This window comes from Sinocyclocheilus grahami, unplaced genomic scaffold, assembly GCF_001515645.1.
Source record: "Sinocyclocheilus grahami isolate Dianchi unplaced genomic scaffold, SAMN03320097.WGS_v1.1 scaffold780.1, whole genome shotgun sequence".
In the NCBI taxonomy this organism is placed as follows: Eukaryota; Metazoa; Chordata; class Actinopteri; order Cypriniformes; family Cyprinidae; genus Sinocyclocheilus; species Sinocyclocheilus grahami.
Window position 1 is genome coordinate 366476 of NW_015505959.1, and position 23100 is coordinate 389575.

At 33.4% G+C, this 23100-nt stretch overlaps 1 protein-coding gene across 3 annotated transcripts in view; it reads left to right on the plus strand.

Annotated features, from left to right (window-relative positions):
* The window catches only part of LOC107561568 (TRAF family member-associated NF-kappa-B activator-like), a 23980-nt gene extending 1850 nt beyond the window's left edge, over window positions 1–22130 (plus strand). Inside the window, exons 2-8 of one of the 3 annotated variants that reach the window (XM_016246041.1) lie at window positions 673–897; window positions 995–1091; window positions 2314–2420; window positions 4312–4379; window positions 5747–5865; window positions 11738–12117; window positions 21378–22130. In XM_016246041.1, coding sequence (XP_016101527.1) covers window positions 799–897; window positions 995–1091; window positions 2314–2420; window positions 4312–4379; window positions 5747–5865; window positions 11738–12117; window positions 21378–21542 — 1035 coding nt within the window. In that variant the 5' untranslated portion in view covers window positions 673–798 and the 3' untranslated portion in view covers window positions 21543–22130. Of the gene's footprint in view, window positions 1–672; window positions 898–994; window positions 1107–2313; window positions 2421–4311; window positions 4380–5746; window positions 5866–11737; window positions 12118–21377 lie in introns of all 3 variants that reach the window. The other 2 variants (XM_016246039.1, XM_016246040.1) reach the window with 2 other exon arrangements.
* Window positions 22131–23100: the final 970 nt, after the last annotated feature.

Here is a 23100-nt window from a genome sequence, read left to right on the forward strand (position 1 = left end):
TTTACAAGAAAAAAGCCTACAATAGATTGTTTAATGTCAAGTTATTACCTACTAATGCCTAATACCTACTAAGCACTAATGTAGACCAGGTGCAGGACAAATAAATGACTTTCCATTGACACACTCAGTGATTTTGTCACGCAAGTTTATCATATTCATGTGATGTGGGCATAATATGAGATGTTAAACTGGGATCTTATGCTTTTAGTGTCTCTATATGCAAGACTGGATTTGAAAATATGTGAGCCTGGAGCACAAAAGCAGTGTTAAGTCGCTGGGGTATATTTGTAACAATAGCCAACAATACATTGTATGGGTCAAAATTATAGATTTTTCTTTTATGCCAAACATCTTTAGGATATTAAGTAAAGCTCATGTTCCATGAGGATATTTTGTAAATTTCCTACCGTAAATATATCAAAACTTAATTTTAGATTTTGCTAAGAACTTAATTTGGACAATTTTAAAGGTGATTTTTCTCAATATTTCGATTTTGTTTTGCACCCTCAGATTCCAGATTTTCAAATAGTTGTATCTCGGCCAAATATTGTCTGATCCTAACAAACTATACATCAATGGAAAGCTTATTTATTCAAATATCATGACCCTTATGACTGGTTTTGTGGTCCAGGGTCACATATGTGTGTTGATGAAGCATGTGTGTGTTTGTAGGCGTTACTGACAGGCCCAGTGCTAATCTCACTCCTCTGAGTTAAAGAAGGGGTGTGTAAGTGTTTGTGTGTGCCTGGGACTAGGGCCCGGGACCGCCCTGTTCGGAATGTTACTGAAGACCCCGGAATGGACAGGACCATCAGTGAGCAGCTCAACAAAGCCTTCGACGCGTACCGCAAAGTTTCTATCGAGAAAGAGTCGGCCAGAAAGGAACTTCAGGATAAGGTGCCGTTTGTGAGCTATCGGCTCCATCAGAAGCGTTGTATTTGACTCGATCTGCCGTGCGTGAGAGTGGGCAGATACTAACCTATTGCTTTTGCAGACCGAGCAGTATCAGCGGCACACTCAGCAGCTGGAGAGAAAGATAGAGGAGCAGGCGAAGACCATCTCACATCTTAAAGCTGAGCTCAGCTCCCTTCATAAGCATGCGTCAGGTTGGAAATGCCTTTTCTCTTTACATCTCCGAAACTAAGTGGCACACAAGACTTACCCATGTATATTTACTGAAAGGAGAGGAATTGCCTTTATTGATTTTTGCAAGTCTTCCTTGACTGTAAAACATTTTATTAGAGTGCCCTGCTTTAATACTGCTTTGATACTTGGAAATGTTTTTTTTTTTTAAGTTTCTCCTGTATATAATAGTGTTTATTTATTTATTTTTTAATATTTAAAATGATAAAAATATTATTTTTAAAAAATATTTAATTAATTTATTTTTTATATTTGATATACATTTTAAATATTATTGTTTAATAATTTTATTAAGACTATTTTAAATCTTATAATCCTTGAGTTTGACATAAATATAGCCTCTGATGCTGATATGGTATAAAATGATAAATATAAGTAATGCACAGTATAAATACTAAGATTAAACTGTCTGTAAATCAACTTAGAAGCATCAAATGAGGCAGTGCACACAACTAATTAATGTTTATTATTACATTGTCATATAACAGTAAAGTCATTAAAACTGTCAAGTAACTCAAATATTAATACGGGAACTATCTGTTGTTCAAACTTCTTCAAAATCGGCGCCCATTGTCTAGATTCTCTGGACGGTCAACTTCACGAGGTGCTTTTTTGAAATAGTTTTTTTTATCTACAAAACAAAATTCAAGTAATTAAGCAGATAGACAAATGGTTTAAATATAAACTTTCATAAATTCATTTGAGTGTGTCCAAACTTTTGACTGATAGTGTACATTGTGCAAAGACAAATGGAAATAAAAGATTAAAATAAAAATATTATGTATATAATGCATATATATATATATGCATTTATTAAATTTATAAAAAATATAATACATTTATTAGCATTATTTTCTTTGTCACACTCAAGTCACATTTTAATATGGTACAATTTGATTGTGCATTACATGCCATGCTCAATATGAGTGGCACATTTTTTAGAAATCATTCCAGTTAATGTATTTCTTACATTTTCATACTGTAAATGTATTTTTAAATGCACATGTTAAATCATTAAATTAGATTGTATGTTACATGCTTAGTGTGAGAGTAGCATGCAAAATGCACAGTTGTTACCGATCACATGCACGCTTCGATGTGACGACTGATCTTGTTATTGTTGATGAGTTTGACTGTGATAACGTGGCTGTGCTTTTTTTTTTTTTTCAGGGGAGGTCTGTGAGCCTGCATACAGAAAACAGGAAGCAGAAACCTTGTCACCTAGTGATCATCGCTCTGACAACCCGTCCAGTTCCCACGGGACTAACCATTTCCTGGTGGGTGTTTTCTCATATAAAGGGATGTGTCTCTGGCCAATGTTCGATTTCAGAGTTTTGCATTTCCTCTCGGTGACTTGCAACGTTTTGTCCAAACACAACAAGATGCACCATGTTGTTTTTTCCAGTTATTGTGCAAATGCACATTTGGTTGGGATGTAATTGTTCTGAACGGACTGAAAGGACCGTGACCCCAGACCTCCCAGCCTTTATATTGTGTTATCATCGTTACCGCCTGTAAGCACAGACAAACCTAATAGCTAAGTTTGCCGTGCTTTGCTAGTTATCCACAGTTCACTCGAGGGTTAAGTTGTGAGAAATGTGCGAAAAAGATGTAGTTCTCTTTCTTCACAGTTTGATATCATTTTTCATCGCTATCTGTCCATAGTGAGAATGTTTCTCTAATTGAATCCAGTGTGATAATTCTTCTCAATTGTTTTACTCTATACACGTTTTAACCCACAGGGGGCACTAGAGCACAACGCTTTCCTGTGCTCCAGCAGAACTCGAAACAGTGAGAATTGAGTTCACTCCTATGAAAGGAGGTGTCACTTTCTTTTAGATAACAGTTGCTGAACGATATAGACATAACAGTTTGAAATGAGTACTTTCTCCTTTTCCTGAGCTTAATCTTGGGTAGATAATGGCTTCCATTCAAGATCTACAGTGGGCTGAACCTGTAAATGTAACAATGTTATTCTATAGCAAATGCATTCAAAGGCGCCATAATTAAGGGAGTGGGAAGTTTTGTGATGAACTTGTACAGACTTTGGAGCTTATTAAAGGACTTTTTAGAAGTATTTTCTGCTGGGTGAGTCATACAAAACGCTTTAGGTTGAGACATTATTTTCACAACAAGTACGCACATATCCACCCAGTCCTCTTTAACTGTAATGCAAAAAATTATCATGTTCATTAATGTTGTTAAAATAAATCATATAAATCGTCAAATATCTATATATCATGGTAGAATTGGTTGTTCTGTCTTAAATGCTTATTTAAATATATATTATATTATTTATAATATATTATTTAATTAAGTATTTTAATATAATATATTTTTATTAATATTTTACTGTATTACAGTAAAAATTATATATGTATATATATATATATTGGGGTTTTTTTTCATTAAAAAATCTTCAAAAAAATTCAAAGACACGTTTATTTATATAGCACATTTCATACACAATGGTAATTCAAAGTGCTTTACATAAAAGGAAGTAAAATAATAATAAAAAAATCACAACAATAAAACAGGGAACTTAAAAACTTTTAAAATAAAAAAAACCGTAAACTTTAAAAATTCCAAAAATTCAAAAATAAAATACATTATGGTAATGCAAATTTTGGAGGGCAATGTTATTTGTTTGTTTATTATTTGTAAAAGGAATATTGTTCAATTATTGTATACAATTCATTGAAGTATTATTATTATTAAAACTATTTAAAATCGTATTATTCTTGAGTTTGCGATGAATATAGCCTTCGAGGTTGAAATGATGAATAAATCAAAACGAAATGGTATGCTTGGTATACGCTATAAAACTAAGATTAATTTGACTAGAGATCTGGTCAAGCACAGGAAAGCGTTATGTTCCAAATACATTTCTAAAGAAAAATGCATTATGGTAATGAGAATTTTGGAGGGGAATGTCATTAACTGTAATGAAAATAATGTTACAATGGAAAAATCATAGTGGTCATAAAAATAGGCTTCATTTTATGTAGTAAAATTAATATCTATGTATATAAAATATATTTATTTATTAAAGAGAAAATTTTTATTTTTTTTATCCTATCCTACTGAAAATATGTCTGAATCTATATATTTAGAATTAATGTTTGGAAACGGTTTTGTCATTCTGTGTATCTTTTTGTTCTTGTGCAGATAAACGAACCCACAGAGTATTCTAGGATGCTTCCCCATACGATATCTGCTGCCTGCGAAATGAAGAGGTACATGAATCATATCGCTTTAAAAATCCATTTTTAATGAAGGATTTTACACTTCAGTCCCATGGGCACCCAGACAAAAGGTTTAATCTTGAACTAAAACAACTGATTAACAGCTCTGTAGAGTTTGTTTATTGGAATTAGCAGGTCAGTATTATTCTTGCAGAATATATCTTGTATAATATCTGAATAACATCAAAGGAAAAAGCTAAACTGATCCAGCAAAAACACCCCTGATGCCCCGTGCTCATTAAATACTTCTGCATTTCCACTGATGTGGGATCAGTTTGGAAAAAGCGGAGGTGAACATGTCTGCATGTTCGTAAATGTCATGTTATATGACATTCAGAAGTGGGGAGGATAAGTTTATAGTTTATGGCTTTTATGGTTTAGGTTAACCAGGGCTTATAGGGGAAAATGTTACCGAAAGTGAAAAGGATGGCCTAGATATTTAAAATATGGTGGTAAAATGACCCCATAATGAATAATATTTTTTTTGTGGTGGGTGTTATTAAAATATTTTGTACACAGTTTTCAACGTTGCAGACATGTAGAAAATGTATGAAAATGAACCCGAAAACACAATAGGCATCTTATACACTGCAAAAATGCGTTTCTTACTTAGTTTTTTTTGTCTTGTTTTCAGCCAAAATATCTAAAAATTCTTAAATCAAGAAGGATTTTCTAGACAAGTAAAAATTATTGTATTGTTTTCAGTTTTTGCCTGAAACCATCAAAATAATCTTGTTTTCTGTTCGAAATAAGATGAATTTGCGTACCCCATTGGCAGATTATTTTGCTTGCTCTTTTTTCTGAAAACAAGACAATAATTTGTACTTGTCAAGAAAATCCTTCTTGATTTAAGAATTTTTAGATATTTTGGCTGAAAACAAGACAAAAAAACTAAGTAAGAAAAGCATTTTTTGCATTGCATACACATAATGCACATTACAGATCAGATGTTTCTGGTGTTGGATAAATAAATTAATAAATACAAACACTCATAATTGTAGCACTTAATGCTTAATCAAGATGACTTGTATGTGTTGTGTAGATAGATAGATAGAAAGAATATAACAGCCTTAAATGCCTTATTGGTTTATACCTATTTTTCTCATTTTTGAAGTTTTATAAACTTCATATTTTATATGAAGTGTATAAAACTGTTCCCAAAAAGTAAAGTGTTTCCTTTTAAAGTTTACATTTTGGCACATTTAAAAGAGTTCCCAGAGGAGTGTGAGTCACTAGATATTCTGGATAAAATAATAGTTTTTTTTCTTCTTCTAATCTTAATGATGTTGTTGTTTTTAAATCAGTATTATTTTGAAAGACCCTCAGCAACATTTGACTTCTTTTTCTCTTTCGATTAGTGAGAATGTACTGGACACTTGGCAGGAAATCCAGGGGACTTTCCAGAGGATTCAGACTCTAACCAGAAGGCAGAAAGATCACCTGAAGCGAATGCACAAAGGAAATGAGACCGCTAATGGTAAAGTCATTTTTTAGAAACTAATCTGAAATATCGTACTAATATCCTTTATTAAATTATAGCTGTTATACCTCCTCACCCAAGCACATTTCTTTCCATTCTAATTAAATTAGGTAAAATACAAACTGTGGAGTTACGATTACTTTAGAAATGTCACAACAAATTAGTAATTATATAGCTAGTAGTGTAATGCAGCATACTAGTAATTATACATTTCATTGTTTGTTATTTCCCGCAAATTAAAAGCAGAAATACATGACGCAAAGCCATGGTGTAAGGGCTTTTTGCTCCAATGACCTCTGACCTCCACGCAGCATTAAAATAGACTGAGCAGATGAGCATGTTCAATTATCACTTTGATAAATGTTGTTTTGAAGCAGCACACTGTTACACAATTATATGTCCTCTGTGAAATCACTTGGAAAATAATATGCCAGTAAGATGTATTTTTGGAAAGCATGATGGAAAGCATGCGGAAAAGACTGTGTTTTTACCCCATGGAACATCCATACGTATTAAATGTAATCAGGGGTGTTTGCTCTGGAAAGCATTAATAATAGCTGATACTATTGCTCATACTTCGGGTTAGGGAAAACCCTAAATACATCAGTAATCGCCATGCAAGGGTTTCTGTAGGTCTTAAAAAGTCTTTAAAGTCTTTTAAATGAGAGCAGAAAGTCTTAAATGCATAAAGCCAAGGTATTGAATGTTGCATGCACTGCAAAAACTGAATATCTTCCTCAGTATTTTTGTCTTGTTTTCCAGTACAAATATCTTAAAACCCTAAAATCAAGATACATTTACTTGAGATTCAAAAAGAAGATATGAAGTCACTTAATTAAGTGAGTTTATGGTTAAAATAAGAACAAATATCTGTCCATGGTGCATGAAAACTTGTTTTCCTTCGAATTAAGTTTTTTTTCTGAACCTATTAGAATGCATTTTTATCATAAAATCATAGAATAACTTCATTTTGATCAATGTCTCAGAAAGACTTCTTATATCATTTTGCTTCTCAAGTTAATACATCTTGATTTAAGAATCTTTAAACATTTGCACCGAACAAGTCTAAAAAAATTCACATTGTTATCAAAAGGTACAGTAAAAGTTATTTCCATATTCCACTGGTTGAGAGCGGAGATTTATTTATTTATTTATAAAATTGAATTAAAAATGGTGCTCTCAGTTGATTAAACCAATTAACTAATTAATCACACATTATTTCTGAAATTAATCCTGATTAATCCCACCTAACATTAAAGTTTTTAAATATACTTTTATATTGCAATAATTTCACACTCAAACTTCAAATTAATGTAGAAACAACATAAAGACAGTATATTTTTAATATTTGTTTAATGGCATCTTTTTTTATGATTTAAGGCAAGTATCACTGATATCAATACTACTGATGTCTCTATGAAATAGTTTGTTTTTATCCTAATATTTAACCATTGACTATAGCCATTTAACATTACAGTATAATTGAGAGCTATCATTTATTAGACTTTAAAAAAATAACAACTTCTAATTTAAGTGAACTTAAAACAATCTTCACTTAAACCCATTATAATAAATGTCATATTTAGCTACCTAAAAATTTAGCTACATCACAGCAGCTGGTTATGAGTTTATTTTGGCTGCTTTTAGAGCTGCCGCTGCTGAACATGACACGGATCTGACACGCATCCTATTTTCTCACAACTCTGTACCTTTTCTGGCATGCTTCAGGTCTTAACGTCTCTACTAATGAGCTGAGGAGTTGAAACGGGTGTGTTAGATGAGGGAGACGGTGCTGGGCTGCTCTGGACATTTTTGAAAACCACTGCATTTCAGAGACATGTTCTTAAATGTAACTCATATATAACAAATACTTATGCATGCACAGTTTTAAGGAAGCTTTAATCGCCTTTTTGGTAACTTCATGACTTAACTGACGACATAATTACGACACTGCATGCTCGTAGTTTCTTTTGCGCTTTAATATGAAATGATATACAGTGCGCTACTGCATTTGTGCATGTAAAGAGCATGTGCTACGAGCACGGTATACCGGCTGACAGGACAGGAAAAATCGTTTTTACTGACATATGGCCTGACAACATCTCATCTGACTGCGCAGTTCATTGTTGTTCTGCTGAAGCCACCTGGATCTTTCGGCGCTCATTTGACTCGCATCTGGTGTTGAGATGAAGTTGGAGTGCACGTCTGAAAGTCTCCCGTTTGATGTGGTCGTAAAGAGGTTCTGCGTCTATGGCAAGCCTTTTTGACTTTTATTCATTCTCAGGATATGAATTCTTGATATCGACAATTCAATTTTCACTAGTTAAAATGCTAATTTTTGATATCAGGAATTACATTTTAATCTGTGATTGTATCTTCACTAGTTAAATGTCACCATAGGCTGCCATTCAAAATCAATTGTTGATATCAATAATCAGAAATTACAATTTCACATATCAGAAATACAATTCTTACTAGTACAAACCTTTATTTTTGATATCAGTAATCACATGGTTACAAGTACAGACGTCTATTTTTGATATCAACAATTTAATTGTCATTAGTGACGATGTTCATTTCTGATATCTGAACATGTATTTCTGATATCAACAGTTGGGAGGGTAATTTCTGATATCTAAAATGACTTTTGTTACTAATAACAATCACACACATGATATCAGAAATTAACATTGTCACTAGTGACAGTTAAATTGTTGATATCAAGAATTAAATTGTTGATATCAAGAATTAAATTGTTGATATCAAGAATCGACGTCTGTACTAGTAACCATGTGATTACTGATATCAAAAATAAAGGTTTGTACTAGTAAGAATTGCATTTCTGATTTGTGAAATTGGAATTTCAACTAGTAAGAAATTAATTCTTGATATCAACAATTGATTTTGAATGGCAGCCTATGGTGACATTTAACTAGTGAAAATACAATTACAGATATCAAGAATTAGCATTTTAACTAGTGAAAATTGAATTGTTGATATCAAGAATTAACATTGTTACTAGTGGAAATGTAATTGCTGATATCAAAAATAGCAATTGTTACTTGTAAAAATCGAATTCCTGATATCAAGAATTAACATTTTAACTAGTAAAAATTGAATTGTTGATATCAAGAATTCATATCCTGAGAATGAATAAAAGTAAAAACGGCTTGCCATTCTGCGTCTAAATAAACGCAATTCTTGTCAAGAAAAAAAGAGACAGAAGCAGCAGTTGTGAGTGGGGTGGCCAACACTAGCTCCGCTATTGCGTTAAATATCTTTAACGCGTTAAAATGAAAAGATTAATTGCCTGCATTAATGCACTAATTTTGACAGCACTAATTAAATGTAATGGAAATCTGTTGGAAGTTGTTCTTTACTTGGTCTTCAAAGGGTTTTAACAGTGTTTTAATAAAACCCTGTCATGCAATAAAAACACTTTAAGGACCAAAAAAGCTACACTTGGCAACCATCTGCAACACTGTGTTTTATAATTCTGGTTTTACAAATGAAAAGTCCTTTTGGTTACATCACAAAACAAGAACAGTAAAAATAACAGATTTATTGGCATCACTGTGGATATGCTGTCAGGTTAATTGAGTTATTATGGAAATAATCATCACCAATCATTTGAGCAAACTTTTGAGAAGAGGTAAAACAACAAATTACTCGACTAGATCCCTCTAGCCAGATTAAAAAGTATATACTTTTATGCAAAAGGAGATGTTATGCAGACTGTCTAAGCCGGTGTTTTCCATACAGTGATAGTGGAGGGTGATATATAAATTCAAGCTCTGTAAGAGTAGTCAGTATGAATTATTTGCTGTATTTTCTGTCGTCTAAAACCAAATGATCTTTTCCTCTTTTGTAGTTCTCAAATTTGGGGTTGTTCATATTTAATATCGATGCATTGCAGATGGTCTTGCGGCATGCAAGAATTAATGCTGTTTGCAGTCAGTGATGTCAAAACTATGCTGCAGCAGAGAAGGACAATTAACAGCGAAAGAGCTTAAATTAAATATCATAATTTTATGGTGTTTTTTTTTGTCACTTTGGGGCTTTAAATTATATATCACCATTTACTTTTGTTATGTCGAAAAGAGCAGCTCAGACATTCCACCAAACATCTTTTTGTTTCACTGAAGAAAGAAAATCAAAATTCTGAAATAATAGTAACAAATATTTATTATAATCTCTCTCCTCACAGAGATCTTGCTGCTCTTTTTTAGAAAAACCGTCTCCATCGTTTACAAGGAGGTTGAATTATGAATGTTGGTAATTGAATCTGAGCCACGCTCTGATGATTATGATTTCATAATGTTACATTACTAGCTCCACGTGCCTTCTCAGTGTGATCACAGACTTTGATCAGGACGCATTGGAGGTGAATTTCGAGCTCTGAAGTTGATTTTGAGCAGTGGTAGCGGCTGACGCAGTTGTTATGGTAGAGCAATTCTCACTGCATTGTTTGGTGCTGAAATTGACAGAGTTCCTCATTAATAGTCAGCGTTGCATGGTGTGCATATCACTGCTGTGCTTTCTTTGCATTTGCATACTAATATGCTCATATATATATATATATATATATATATATATATATATATATGGGCAAGAGAGAGACTGACAAGAGAAAATGCTTGATGTCTTAATACTAAACCACAACCAGTTTGTCTTCGGGTTCTGAATGCAAGGAAAATTTTAGATTTTTCTCCACCATTTCCATGAGGCCCATTTCCATCTGTTTGATTAATAGATGCATTTGCATTATTTTGTTCATTTAACAAACACTTCTATGCAAAGTAACTTTGACTTACTGTTACATCTTGTGATGGTCAAAAAGTGTTTATTGTTTAAGTGAGCTTAAAGTAGTCATTCTTAATTTAAATTTTAAAGTTTTATTGCACCAGAAAAAAAGTTTTTGATGCAGTAAATACATGATACTACATGTACTGATTATTTCACAGACTCTTTCAAAGATTTGATGCCACTTTCCTGGAAAACTTTGGCAAAAACTTCAGTGATTCGTTCTTTCTTTTAATATGCATTTACATTTAAGTTAAAAAAGGCATAAAAACAATTTTCAATTAGAAATTGCTAGTATCTTTCACAAATAATTATAAAGAATCTGCAAGTAATGCTTTGAATTAAGCGTAACATTTTGAAGCATATAGACTGAAGTAGTATTTTCTTGTAACATGTTTTTAACATTTTATTTGTTTTATAGTTTTATTTACAACTTTGAAAAATAAGATTTTACAGTGTGCATTTAGCAGGACCATTTATCATTGCGATGTGTAAGTGTGGTAAACAGTAGTGTTGCATTGCACATTTAGTTAAAAAGATCAGAGAAAATATATTTTTCATGATTCGAACGCTGGTGTTGGATAAATGCATTTCTGTCATGACAACTCTCGGAGGGATTGGCATGGTAATGTACATGACAATGTTAATGTATTTGGTCTTGGCGGAATAGATCTGCTACACTGCTGCTGTTGCGGCAGAGCAAGTACCGAGACTTGCTACTACCAATACATCCCCAACATGCTGCTGTGAGCATGTAAGAAATATTGCTGCTGCAAATATAACATACATGAAATAACCCCCATATAGCATAGATCTATACAGGTGGAGCTGGGGAAGGTGAAGGGTTTCTGAAGCAAGCTGCAACTGCTACGGCAAGCACTAGTCATATATTTGAATGTTGAGCAGCGAGGTCATTGGCTACTGATACAGGAGAGAACCAATCAGCTGTGCCATGTGATAATGATGTCATTAGGTCAGATTGAGTTAGACCTATCGGACTGCGCCATCTAGAGTTTCATGCCAGAACTCTGTATAAACGTTTTGTTGGTTTCCTATCTGTTTCCAGAGCAATTTTCCATGCCCATCCAGTGCACCGAAGACACAGCAGAACAGGCCGAGGTTCCTTTTTCCTCACCGCTGAGGTCAGAGGTAGACAATACTTCGACCTCCACATCCCTCGCGTCACGTGGCGCCGGTCCAGACGGACCGTTTTTTGATTCCCTAAGAGGCCTGAGTGTGAGGTTTCCCCCGAGCACAGACGATGAGTACGACTTTCTCAACAGTACGCCGGATAAACGGGTGGACCTGCCCCTGCACAAGCCGGACCTGGGAGACCACATGCACACGTTGAGGGAGGAGTCTTATCCGTCATACTCCGCACCCTCTACATCCACTCACACATCTTCGTCTTCTGAGTCGCACGAAAATGTACGAGGACCCCAACAGGTAAGATGACTGCCAGGAATGCCTTGAAAGTTGCTTCGTAACTTTATTAAAGAAATAGTTCACCCCAAAAAAATGCTGCAAATATTCTCAGGCCATACTACATGTAGATGAGTTTGTTTCTTCATCAGGACAGATTTGGAGAAATGTAGCTTTACATCACTTGCTCACCAATGGATGCTCTGCAGTGAATGGGTGCCGTCAGAATGAGAGTCCAAACAGCTGATAAAAACATCACAATAATCCACAAGTAATCCACACAACTCCAGTCCATCAGTTAACATCTTGTGAAGCCAAAAGCTGCGTGTTTGTAAGAAATAAATCCATTAAAGTCTGTGTAAAGGCAATTATTTCTAAACACGTTATAAATGTTAGAAATGTATTGCTGAAAACATGATACAAAGACTGTGAACTATGTAGTACTGAATTGTGGAGTTATGCTGTTTTTTGGGGCGGTGCTGAAATCATGTCTCGATGACGCACTGGAGCCACTGAGCATGACCCCTCTCTCCTAACGCTATAAGAGGTGTGTTCGACTTGAAGGGGTACTTTGATGTCATACGCTGATCGTTCTGCGCAGCGCTGCTTCAATCCGAACACACCTAATAACTAGAGTGCATTAGATTTGCCCGCTCAGTTGGGAGTTACTGTCAGTACCGTTAGTTACTACAGCCTACAGTTTACTAGCTAGCTATGCCTTCGTCACGTAATTGCACATTACCTGGTTTGTCATTTACAAAACAGTTCGGTCTCCTTATTTAAATTAAGCTGCTAGAGGGAGCATCTATTCAGGTTGTAGCGGTATTTGACGGTTGAGAGAGACGGCAGCTTTCCCGCGAGTGGACACACTCCCAGCGTTTGAGAGCTTATTTTTTCAAGATTTTGATACCTTATATTATTTACTTGGCAGATTTTTTTTTATCATTCAAATTTGGCTGGGTGGTTAATACATTTTTCTCTGGTGTGACAAACTCAGAATATTTAATATTCTAATATATAATATTTAATATTGCTTTCCACGGACTTTAAGATGTTTTTAACTTTAAACCATTGCAGTCCATAATCCATAATAATGCTTCCTCCAGTGAAAAAGTTCTTCCCCTGTTATCCTCTCACATCAAAGTCACACCAAATCCACCAACATAATTGTTTAGAACTGTTTTGGCCTGTAAACGGTGCTTGATCTGTGCATATTTCTCTCCTGATTCAGACGAGACAACTTTTTCACTGGAGGAAGCTTTATTATAAATTATGGACTCATATTTTAGCCTGGTTTGAAGTTAAAGCGTCTTGATGGATTTGTTTCTTATAAACACCCAGCTTTTGGCTTCTCAAGATGTTAACTGATGGACTGAAGTGGTGTGGATTACTTGTGGATTATTGTGATGATTTTATCAGCTGTTTGGACTCTCATTCTGACGGCACCCATTCACTGCAGAGGATCCATTGCTGAGCAAGTGATGCAATGCTACATTTCTCCAAATCTGATGAAGAAACAAGCACATCTACATCTTGGATGGCCTGAAGGTGTGTACATTTTCATTTTTATGTGAACTATTCCTTTAAGAAGTGCAACATTATATGGTGTTGCTTAAATTATAAGAACAATTATCTAAGTGATGTGAGCGACATACAACCTGTCTGCATAAAAAAATATCTGTAACAGCAGTAATTTTTAAAGATTTTTCTCACCCAGCCAGTTTAAATTTGGAAACTTTACATTGGATTTGGCTAATGTCACTCATAAAAGATATAGTCTTTATTGGGGAGCATTTTAAAGTCTAAACTCCAAAACCAAGTGAGCTGCCTTCATGTTTACTGCCTACATAGGCAGCATCCTAACTGCAGTGCTAATCCATGTGCTACACAAATAGCGTGAAGTGCACAGGAGATTGTTGCTTACAGTAGAGTTTGAGGTCACCATTCTAATCTAATCTACAAATTTGGTTAATTAGCATTGAAATACACAGCACTCTGAAATTTGGGTTAAAATTTTACATTTTTAATTAGAATGCATTTTCAGTCAATGCCAAAAAGTTTTGTTTTAATTAACATTTCTCTTGAAAATGTTTTCAAGGAAGTTCATCCAAATTTAATTGTAGAATTTTGGGGAAAAATGGGTCTTACATTTTGATAACTCAAGTATGGTTTTCACCATGAAAACCAAAGTGTAAAAAAAGTTGTGCACATCCCACAAACCCACACAGGGCTCAGGTGCAGGACAAAAAAAAGTCAAACTATAGCAAAAATACAAACGTATTGTCTGCACACTGATATAACTGCTTCATAAAAATAATTTATTGCAACGTTTCGACCATCAGGTCTTCGTCAGGCACAAATTACGTGACATGAGGTAAAACAACTCTGTTTATAAGTAACAGGTGGTCATCCTAATTAGACACGCTCAATCACTATGCAGGTACTCCCACAAAAAAGATAAGAAAAAACAGAGAGAGAGAGAGAGCGAGAAAGAGAGAGAGAGAGGGGGAAAAAATGGCAATGAACTCGAATAAAAATACAAATCAATACAGGTCAAATACAAATCAATACAGATCAATAATCACTCAAAATATTCAAACAATACTGAAAACAGATGAAGAAATACACACAATCCTATAGAAAATGCTTAATAATAAATTCCTCATTCAACCCAAAAGGTGACAATGTATTTAAAGTATAAATCCTAAAACATTCCCTTTGTAAAAGATTCCTCTAGATGATCTAGAACTTTTTCCAACGTAAGCGAGACCACACGGACAACGAATAAGGTAAATCACATGTGTAGATGAGCAAGTAATTGTACCGCGTATCAGTACGACCAGTGTGTGGATGGCTGAAAGATTTACATTTATATGTAAAAGTACACTGGGCATAATTGCCGCATCTATAATTACCAGGAGGAAGAGAACTAGATGGGAACTCCGATCTTACAAGCATGTCACGCAGCTTACTTTGACGTTTAAAAACCAAACGGGGGGCCATCCTTGAAAACATGAGACAATTTAGAATCACTAGAAATAGTATGCTAATGCCTGTATATAACCTTACGAAATTCTACACCCAATGCTGAATACCTAACCGAACAAATCGGGCCATTGCCTGATTGTGTTTCATTGCTCGTAGCATGTAGGCACTGTGTTTGAGATGCATCACCAAATTTACTCTTAGCTTCTTCTATCCATTCCCTACGATAACCACGATGTAGAAATCTTGAAGTCAAATCAGTGGACCATCGAGAGTAAGACTCTACACACTCTGCGCACACGCTTAAACCGGCTAATAGGCAGGCTTTTAATAAGAGGTTTTGGATGGAAACTATCACCTCTTAAAATCGTATTACGATCCGTTGGTTTACGATACAATTCAGTTTGAAGTTTACCCTCAGAAATGTGTACCTTTACATCAAGAAAACTGATACTCTCTGTGTCACACTCCATAGTAAACTAATTACTTGTTCATCTACACATGTGATTTATCTTATTCGTTGTCTGTGTGGTCTCGCTTACGTTGGAAAAACTTCTAGATCATTACGACCCGCATTACTGAACATCGGAGTAATATTAGGACGGGAGTCGCAGTCCTATTTTAACAAAGTGGGACACAATGTTAGTGCCTTACAGTATATCGGTATAGAGAAGGTACAAAAACGGTCGGGGGGGGATTTTGAGAGGAATCTTTTACAAAGGGAGTGTTTTTGGATTTATACTTTAAATACGTTGTCACCTTTTGGGTTGAATGAGGAATTTGATATTAAGCCTTTTCTGTAGGATTGTGTGTATTTCTTCATCTGTTTTCAGTATTGTTTGAATATGACCACCTGTTACTTATAAAGAGTTGTACCTCAGTTCACGTAATTTGTGCCTGACGAAGACCTGATGGTCGAAACAATAAATTATTCTTATGGAGCAGTTATATCAGTGTGCGAACAGTACATTTGTATTTTCACCATGAAAACAACCTGCTGGCATGGCATTAAAAAACAAAAAAAAATTATTGTTAACTAAAACTAAAACCATACAAAAACATTTTTGTTACTTGTAACAAAATAAACAGAAATAAGAAATAATTTAAATAATTTTTTCAGTGAGTTGCTAAGGTAACATTTCTCATTTAGTTTAGTTTAACTTGAAGTACTAAAATAACTCAAACTAAATAAACAAGAGCTATATCTAAAAATAATAAATAGTAAAAACCACAGAAACATTTTTTACATTTTTTTATTGAAGCTTTTTCCACAGAGACATTTGAAAAAAAAAAACACAATAAAATTACTAAAACATTAACTAAAATGAAGATAAAAACAGAAAATATAAAAATGTAATCTAATTCTAAATATTAACAAACTATAATATTAGTTCAGTTATACTAAAATAACCCTTTTTGTTGTACTGAGCTCATTGCAATGCATTGTGGGATTGTCTGCAAAGGATACATGCAATTCTGCCACAAAACAAGATATTTTAGAAGGGATTAGATGCAAAATGTTTTTCATTTTGTTTCGTTCTGAGCAGAAATCGTAGTTTCATCTCTGGAGTTTCGCAGCGTCCTTTCCAAATAGTAACCTGTTTTAATGAAATAAAAAAAAAAAGTGGTTAATAATGTTCCTTTTCAAATGAGAGAACACTGTGCTGTGGTCAGGTGCAACTCTATATTTACATTACGTATTTGACAACATTGCATTAATAAAGACGACTGCCGTTTGATTGATACCGCATCTCATCGCAGCTCAGTCTTCATGCTACAGAATCAGACTCGTCGACTGCAGTCGGCACTGGACAGGTAAACTTTTCCCCTCATAAGAGTGTGCGGGCAATGAAAGGATTCATGCAACAGGACGTGGTGTGAATCTGAAAGTTTACCGTGGAAAAGTTTGGTCACTGGTTTTTAGGAGAAATTCCAGTGTTCTGTTGTTTTCAGTTTTTGTTCCTTAAATCATTATTAATCTCTGCATAGAAGACAAACGTCATCAATAAAGCTGCTCGTCTTTTTTAAAAAGTTGTGCGTTTATGATGCCTTAAAATGCTAGACAGGCATCTCTATAGGTTGTTTTTCATATTTTGACACCTACATCATCTTTTTGATGCTTTAATATTCCAATAATAGTAATTGCTACACTTAATCTAAATACAGGCAATTATGGCTTTGTCTCAAAATCTAAAGAGCTGGCGGCATTTTAATGCACCAAATGCAAAAGATGTTCTACAGGTAAGCAGCATGATTATGATGCCCGCTATGATATTATAATATTCTAGCAGTGCAAATATTCTTTGTAAAGACGACAATCCCATAATGCATTGTAATGAGCATTGGTGTTAATGCATTCCATTCAGAACCTAAATGTGTTGATAAAAAATACTTCAATCTGCCTGAATCTGCTTTACTCAGTATTTGTGTGTGCTATTTATTTTTATTTTTATGCTTATGGTCTAGTTAATATCATCTAGTTAGCTTAGCAACATGCTAACAGCAAGCTATTGAAATGAATTGATCAAGTCTTCTCTTCATATGAAGAGGTTCAATTTCAGTGACAAGCTCTTGAAAGACAGCTACCGTTGTAGACCGAAGATGGCAAGACAGCTCACTAGGTTATATTGTGTATATGGAGAGACATTTGCACTAGTTGAATGTCTATTAAAAATATTTTTAAAAATACCATTATACTACACAAAAAATTGACAACATTGTTATACACAGTTCTTTTCATAAGTTTACATGCTGCATTTTTTTTTATATAGGGATCATAACTTAGTGTTAAATTATAAAAGTATTGTTATTATTATTATTAAATGTAAAACATGTCATATTAAAATTTAACATGAAATATGTATTATTATTATTAATAATAATAATACATATTTCATGTTAAATTTTAATATGACATGTTTTACATTTAATAATAATAATTTGTTCCTTAAATCATTATTAATCTCTGCATAGAAGACAAACGTCATCAATAAAGCTGCTCGTCTTTTTTAAAAAGTTGTGCGTTTATGATGCCTTAAAATGCTAGACAGGCATCTCTATAGGTTGTTTTTCATATTTTGACACCTACATCATCTTTTTGATGCTTTAATATTCCAATAATAGTAATTGCTACACTTAATCTAAATACAGGCAATTATGGCTTTGTCTCAAAATCTAAAGAGCTGGCGGCATTTTAATGCACCAAATGCAAAAGATGTTCTACAGGTAAGCAGCATGATTATGATGCCCGCTATGATATTATAATATTCTAGCAGTGCAAATATTCTTTGTAAAGACGATAATCCCATAATGCATTGTAATGAGCATTGGTGTTAATGCATTAAATGCATTCCATTCAGAACCTAAATGTGTTGATAAAAAATACTTCAATCTGCCTGAATCTGCTTTACTCAGTATTTGTGTGTGCTATTTATTTTTATTTTTATGCTTATGGTCTAGTTAATATCATCTAGTTAGCTTAGCAACATGCTAACAGCAAGCTATTGAAATGAATTGATCAAGTCTTCTCTTCATATGAAGAGGTTCAATTTCAGTGACAAGCTCTTGAAAGACAGCTACCGTTGTAGACCGAAGATGGCAAGACAGCTCACTAGGTTATATTGTGTATATGGAGAGACATTTGCACTAGTTGAATGTCTATTAAAAATATTTTTAAAAATACCATTATACTACACAAAAAATTGACAACATTGTTATACACAGTTCTTTTCATAAGTTTACATGCTGCATTTTTTTTTATATAGGGATCATAACTTAGTGTTAAATTATAAAAGTATTGTTATTATTATTATTAAATGTAAAACATGTCATATTAAAAGTTAACATGAAATATGTATTATTATTAATAATAATAATAAATTAAATATTAATTATTCTTATAATTATTGTTTATTATTCGATTTAAAATATTAAAATGTAAAAAATAAATGATATTATTATTATTATTATTAAACATGAATTATTATTATCATTGTTGTTGTTGTTATTATTAATAATGTATTTAAAATATTAATATAAAATATGAAATTATCAAAAAGCATAATAAACAAAAATTTGTATACACAATTCTATTATATACAAGTATATAGAATCCTTGTGAATATTATTATATTTAGAATATATTAATATTATTAACATTACTAGTAGTAGTATTGCCCTGGTGAAGCTATTTGGTCCACATTTATTTTGCATTTATTACACGGGACAAAATATGATCTGAATTTGCATAAATGACTCTGTTCAAAAGTTTCCACACCCTTGGTTCTTAATATGTGACCCTGGGCCACAAAACCAGTCATAAGGGTCAAATTTTCGAAAGTAATGTTTATGTTCTATGTTTAATTATAATTATTACTATATGTTTTTAGCCATTTGTGGCTGTATGAGTCCCTGGTTTGTCCTGAGCAGTGAAAGCAGAACTCCTTCAGTTAAATATATTAATATTATTAACATTACTAGTAGTAGTATTGCCCTGGTGAAGCTATTTGGTCCACATTTATTTTGCATTTATTACACGGGACAAAATATGATCTGAATTTGCATAAATGACTCTGTTCAAAAGTTGGTTCTTAATATGTGACCCTGGGCCACAAAACCAGTCATAAGGGTCAAATTTTCGATAGTAATGTTTATGTTCTATGTTTAATTATAATTATTACTATATGTTTTTAGCCATTTGTGGCTGTATGAGTCCCTGGTTTGTCCTGAGCAGTGAAAGCAGAACTCCTTCAGTTCCTGGACGTTCTTTAGCATCTTTGCATCTTCTGCACATTTGCGTTCTACACAACACAATCACAAGCAGTCACTGATATTAAGAACCAGGCAATGCAAACCATATGATCCTGTTCAAATTTAAAAAAAATTGTCTTGTGGAATATATGTAAATATCGGTTATGCAGCTTTACTTTTAAATGTTAAACATCTTACAGATTCTGGAAGGGGTGTGTAAACTACTTTTTATTTGCAGCTCGTGAAACTGCAGAGGAAATCTAATTAAATGCACATAAGGAAGACATAAAAGAAGCGTATTGTTTTTACCTGTCCATATGGAGAACCGCGAAACTCACACCTATTATGTAAGGCTCACATCTGCACAGGAATTCAGTGCTATTCCATTTAGGATGTCAATTAGGATGTGCTAAGACCACAGAGAGCTGCGAATCACATATTACCTCGTCTTCTGTGTTGTCGTACTCTTACACTTGTTTCCGAACTGTTCTTTTTTGCTGTCTTCGAGCTTAATATCTTATCTGTTTTAAGAACAAGGGAAAAAATGAATAGTGTTGTTGGCAAAACAGACATTTCAAATGGAATGGCTAAATTATGAAGTGTAAATCTGGTGTCATCTAAAAAAGAGCATTTTTCCCCATCATGGTGTTTAAAGGGAAAAAAAAAACTGTGCTATATGCAAATGGATAGATCTTAATAAACGATAACAGACTGATTATGAATTACGTTGTTTTGTTTATCATATGGGTATGTACAGAATGTCAGACAAGTAAAAAAAAATGCTTGTAGAAAATCTGATGTTTTATTATTATTGTCGTTGTATTTGTTGTCATATATAAATAAATATGTCTATATATAAAATCTAATCAAATACAAAATGAAAATTATAAAAGAAAAATGTTAAAATAAAATTTCTAATTCAATTTGTAATAATATTAATAGTAATAATAATTATTATTATTATTAAAGGCATTAGCTTTTTTGTTTCATTTTCAATCTTGGCTTTTATTTATGTTATATATATATATATATATATATATATATGTATGTATGTGTGTGTATGTATATATATATATATATATGTATATATATATATATATATATGTATATGTGGTTTAATAATAATAATAATAATAAATATTATTATAATTTGTTTTACATTTCTTTTATAATTTTCAGGGAATGTTATCCTGCAGTTTCAGCATATATCTCTAGTCTAGATACTGATGCATGCTGAATAATTATTTATTTTATATATATTCATACATATATATATTGTAATTGTAATATTATTATTATACAAATGTCACATAAAGCTATTAGCTTTTGCATTTCATTTGCACAATAGTTTTTGTTTTTTTTCTTTTATCATCTTCAGCGTATTTTTTCCTTCAGTTTGAGCGTGTATCTCTAGTCGAGTTACGGATGCATGCTGAATAGTTTAATCTTGGCTTTTATTTCCCCATCATTATCTGATGCCAGCTTAACAAATGGATACTTGTCAGTATGGTTGCCTTCATTGCTGTCTAATGTCCTTTGTCTCTGTCCAGCTTGTTTGGACTCCAGACCTCCCGGACTTGTCCGCCCAGGTGCCGGGGACAGACGCTCAGCAGATGAACAGCCGAGAGAAGTGTGCCTTTTGCGAGGATGATGTACCCCCAAATCACATGTATAGCCACCTCAATTCACACTTCGAGAACAAAGCTGGCGATTGACACACGCAGGCAAGGGGCCGCCGCCGGACTGAAACGGCCTTTATTCGTGGCTTTGTTGAGTTGCGCGCTGCCCGTCTGAACACATTTGCTCACGTCCGTCAGTGACACGATGAAGAGAGCGGAACCTTCCGCTGTCGTTTATTTAATTAGGAGAACTTTAAACGGTTCATTTTAGGGTGGTTATGTCTTAATGAATCCTTTTAGCTGCATTTTAGTTGGAGGCGTTCTGATGACTGGCAGTTTCACTGTAGAATAAAGACATGCTTCCTTTTGAAAGTCATTTAATTTGACATGGCAACATAAAAGATAGAGGATGATAAACGCTGTTTATGTGAGCTCAGTCAAACGCCTCACTGTTGTACTTTTATTTAAATGCATCCCAACCTAAAGAACACGTAGCTCTCATCTATGCTATGCATATATCAAATTAAAAACAAAATATCAATTTCTAGAATTGCTTTACAGTTCTACAAATGTCAGGCAGCTTCAAGCCTTTTTTATGAATATATCACATTTGTATTGCACTTTTCAGCCATAAGTGAAACCGTCACGGGAGCCACATAATAACGGTAACTGTGCAATTTTTAAGTCATAAATCCAATTACACAAATGCTTGTTTTCTGTAGCAATGGTTTCAAACACAATGTCTTAAATTACAATAATTTTTTCTGCATCTTTTCCTCCAAACTAAGTTCCAATATCATATTTTTTGTAATACTTCTGTTTAAATTGAACGCAATAAAACCACACTGACATATATTAAGACAAGAGTCACTATATAATTGTGTCCTCAGGACAAATGTCAGGCCGGGGCAAGTTATCACATTTTTAGTACTCTTGTTTTAGTTTCAGCAACGCGGCTGGTGAATTTAGCGGTGGCTGGAAAAATGTTCCATTGAAGTGTTATGGAAGTAATAACTCCTAATTGCTTTAATTTGATCACTTAATTTTAATGTGCACCACCTGTATGAGGGAATCTGTTCAGAATGAGAATGATCTTGGATAATTATTTCAACGATAAACACCATCTGGTTTACGAAAGCACTTCTGCACAGGTATTTCAGGTTAATTAAAACTTTGTTTCTACACTAAGTATCCAATATAAGCTCAATTTGTGATTACATGCACAATTATCTTATGATTTATAATGCATTATGTTGTGGCCTGCTTGTTATTATAGGCCTGTTTTAAGGCCATGCAGTTTATTAACATGAATGAACAGGAGTGAAAAGCACTGATATGAATGGAGAAATATTAACTGAAGGATTTCTAGCTCACATACTTAATTAGCTGCTCAAATACCTTAAATATCAAAACAATCTTTCATTTTGTCTTCATACAATCACATTATACCTGTAAACTGCAAAAAAAAAATCTCAATAGCAGAAAATCTGATATTATTATTATTATTATTGTTTTTATTTTAAAAATGTATTATAAAAATGCTTTTCTCAGCAGAAAATTAGATAATGTTGTTATTATTGTTAGAATAATATTATTATTTTGCTTAATTATAAAATGCATAAATATAAATATATTTTTCACACTAGCAAAAAGT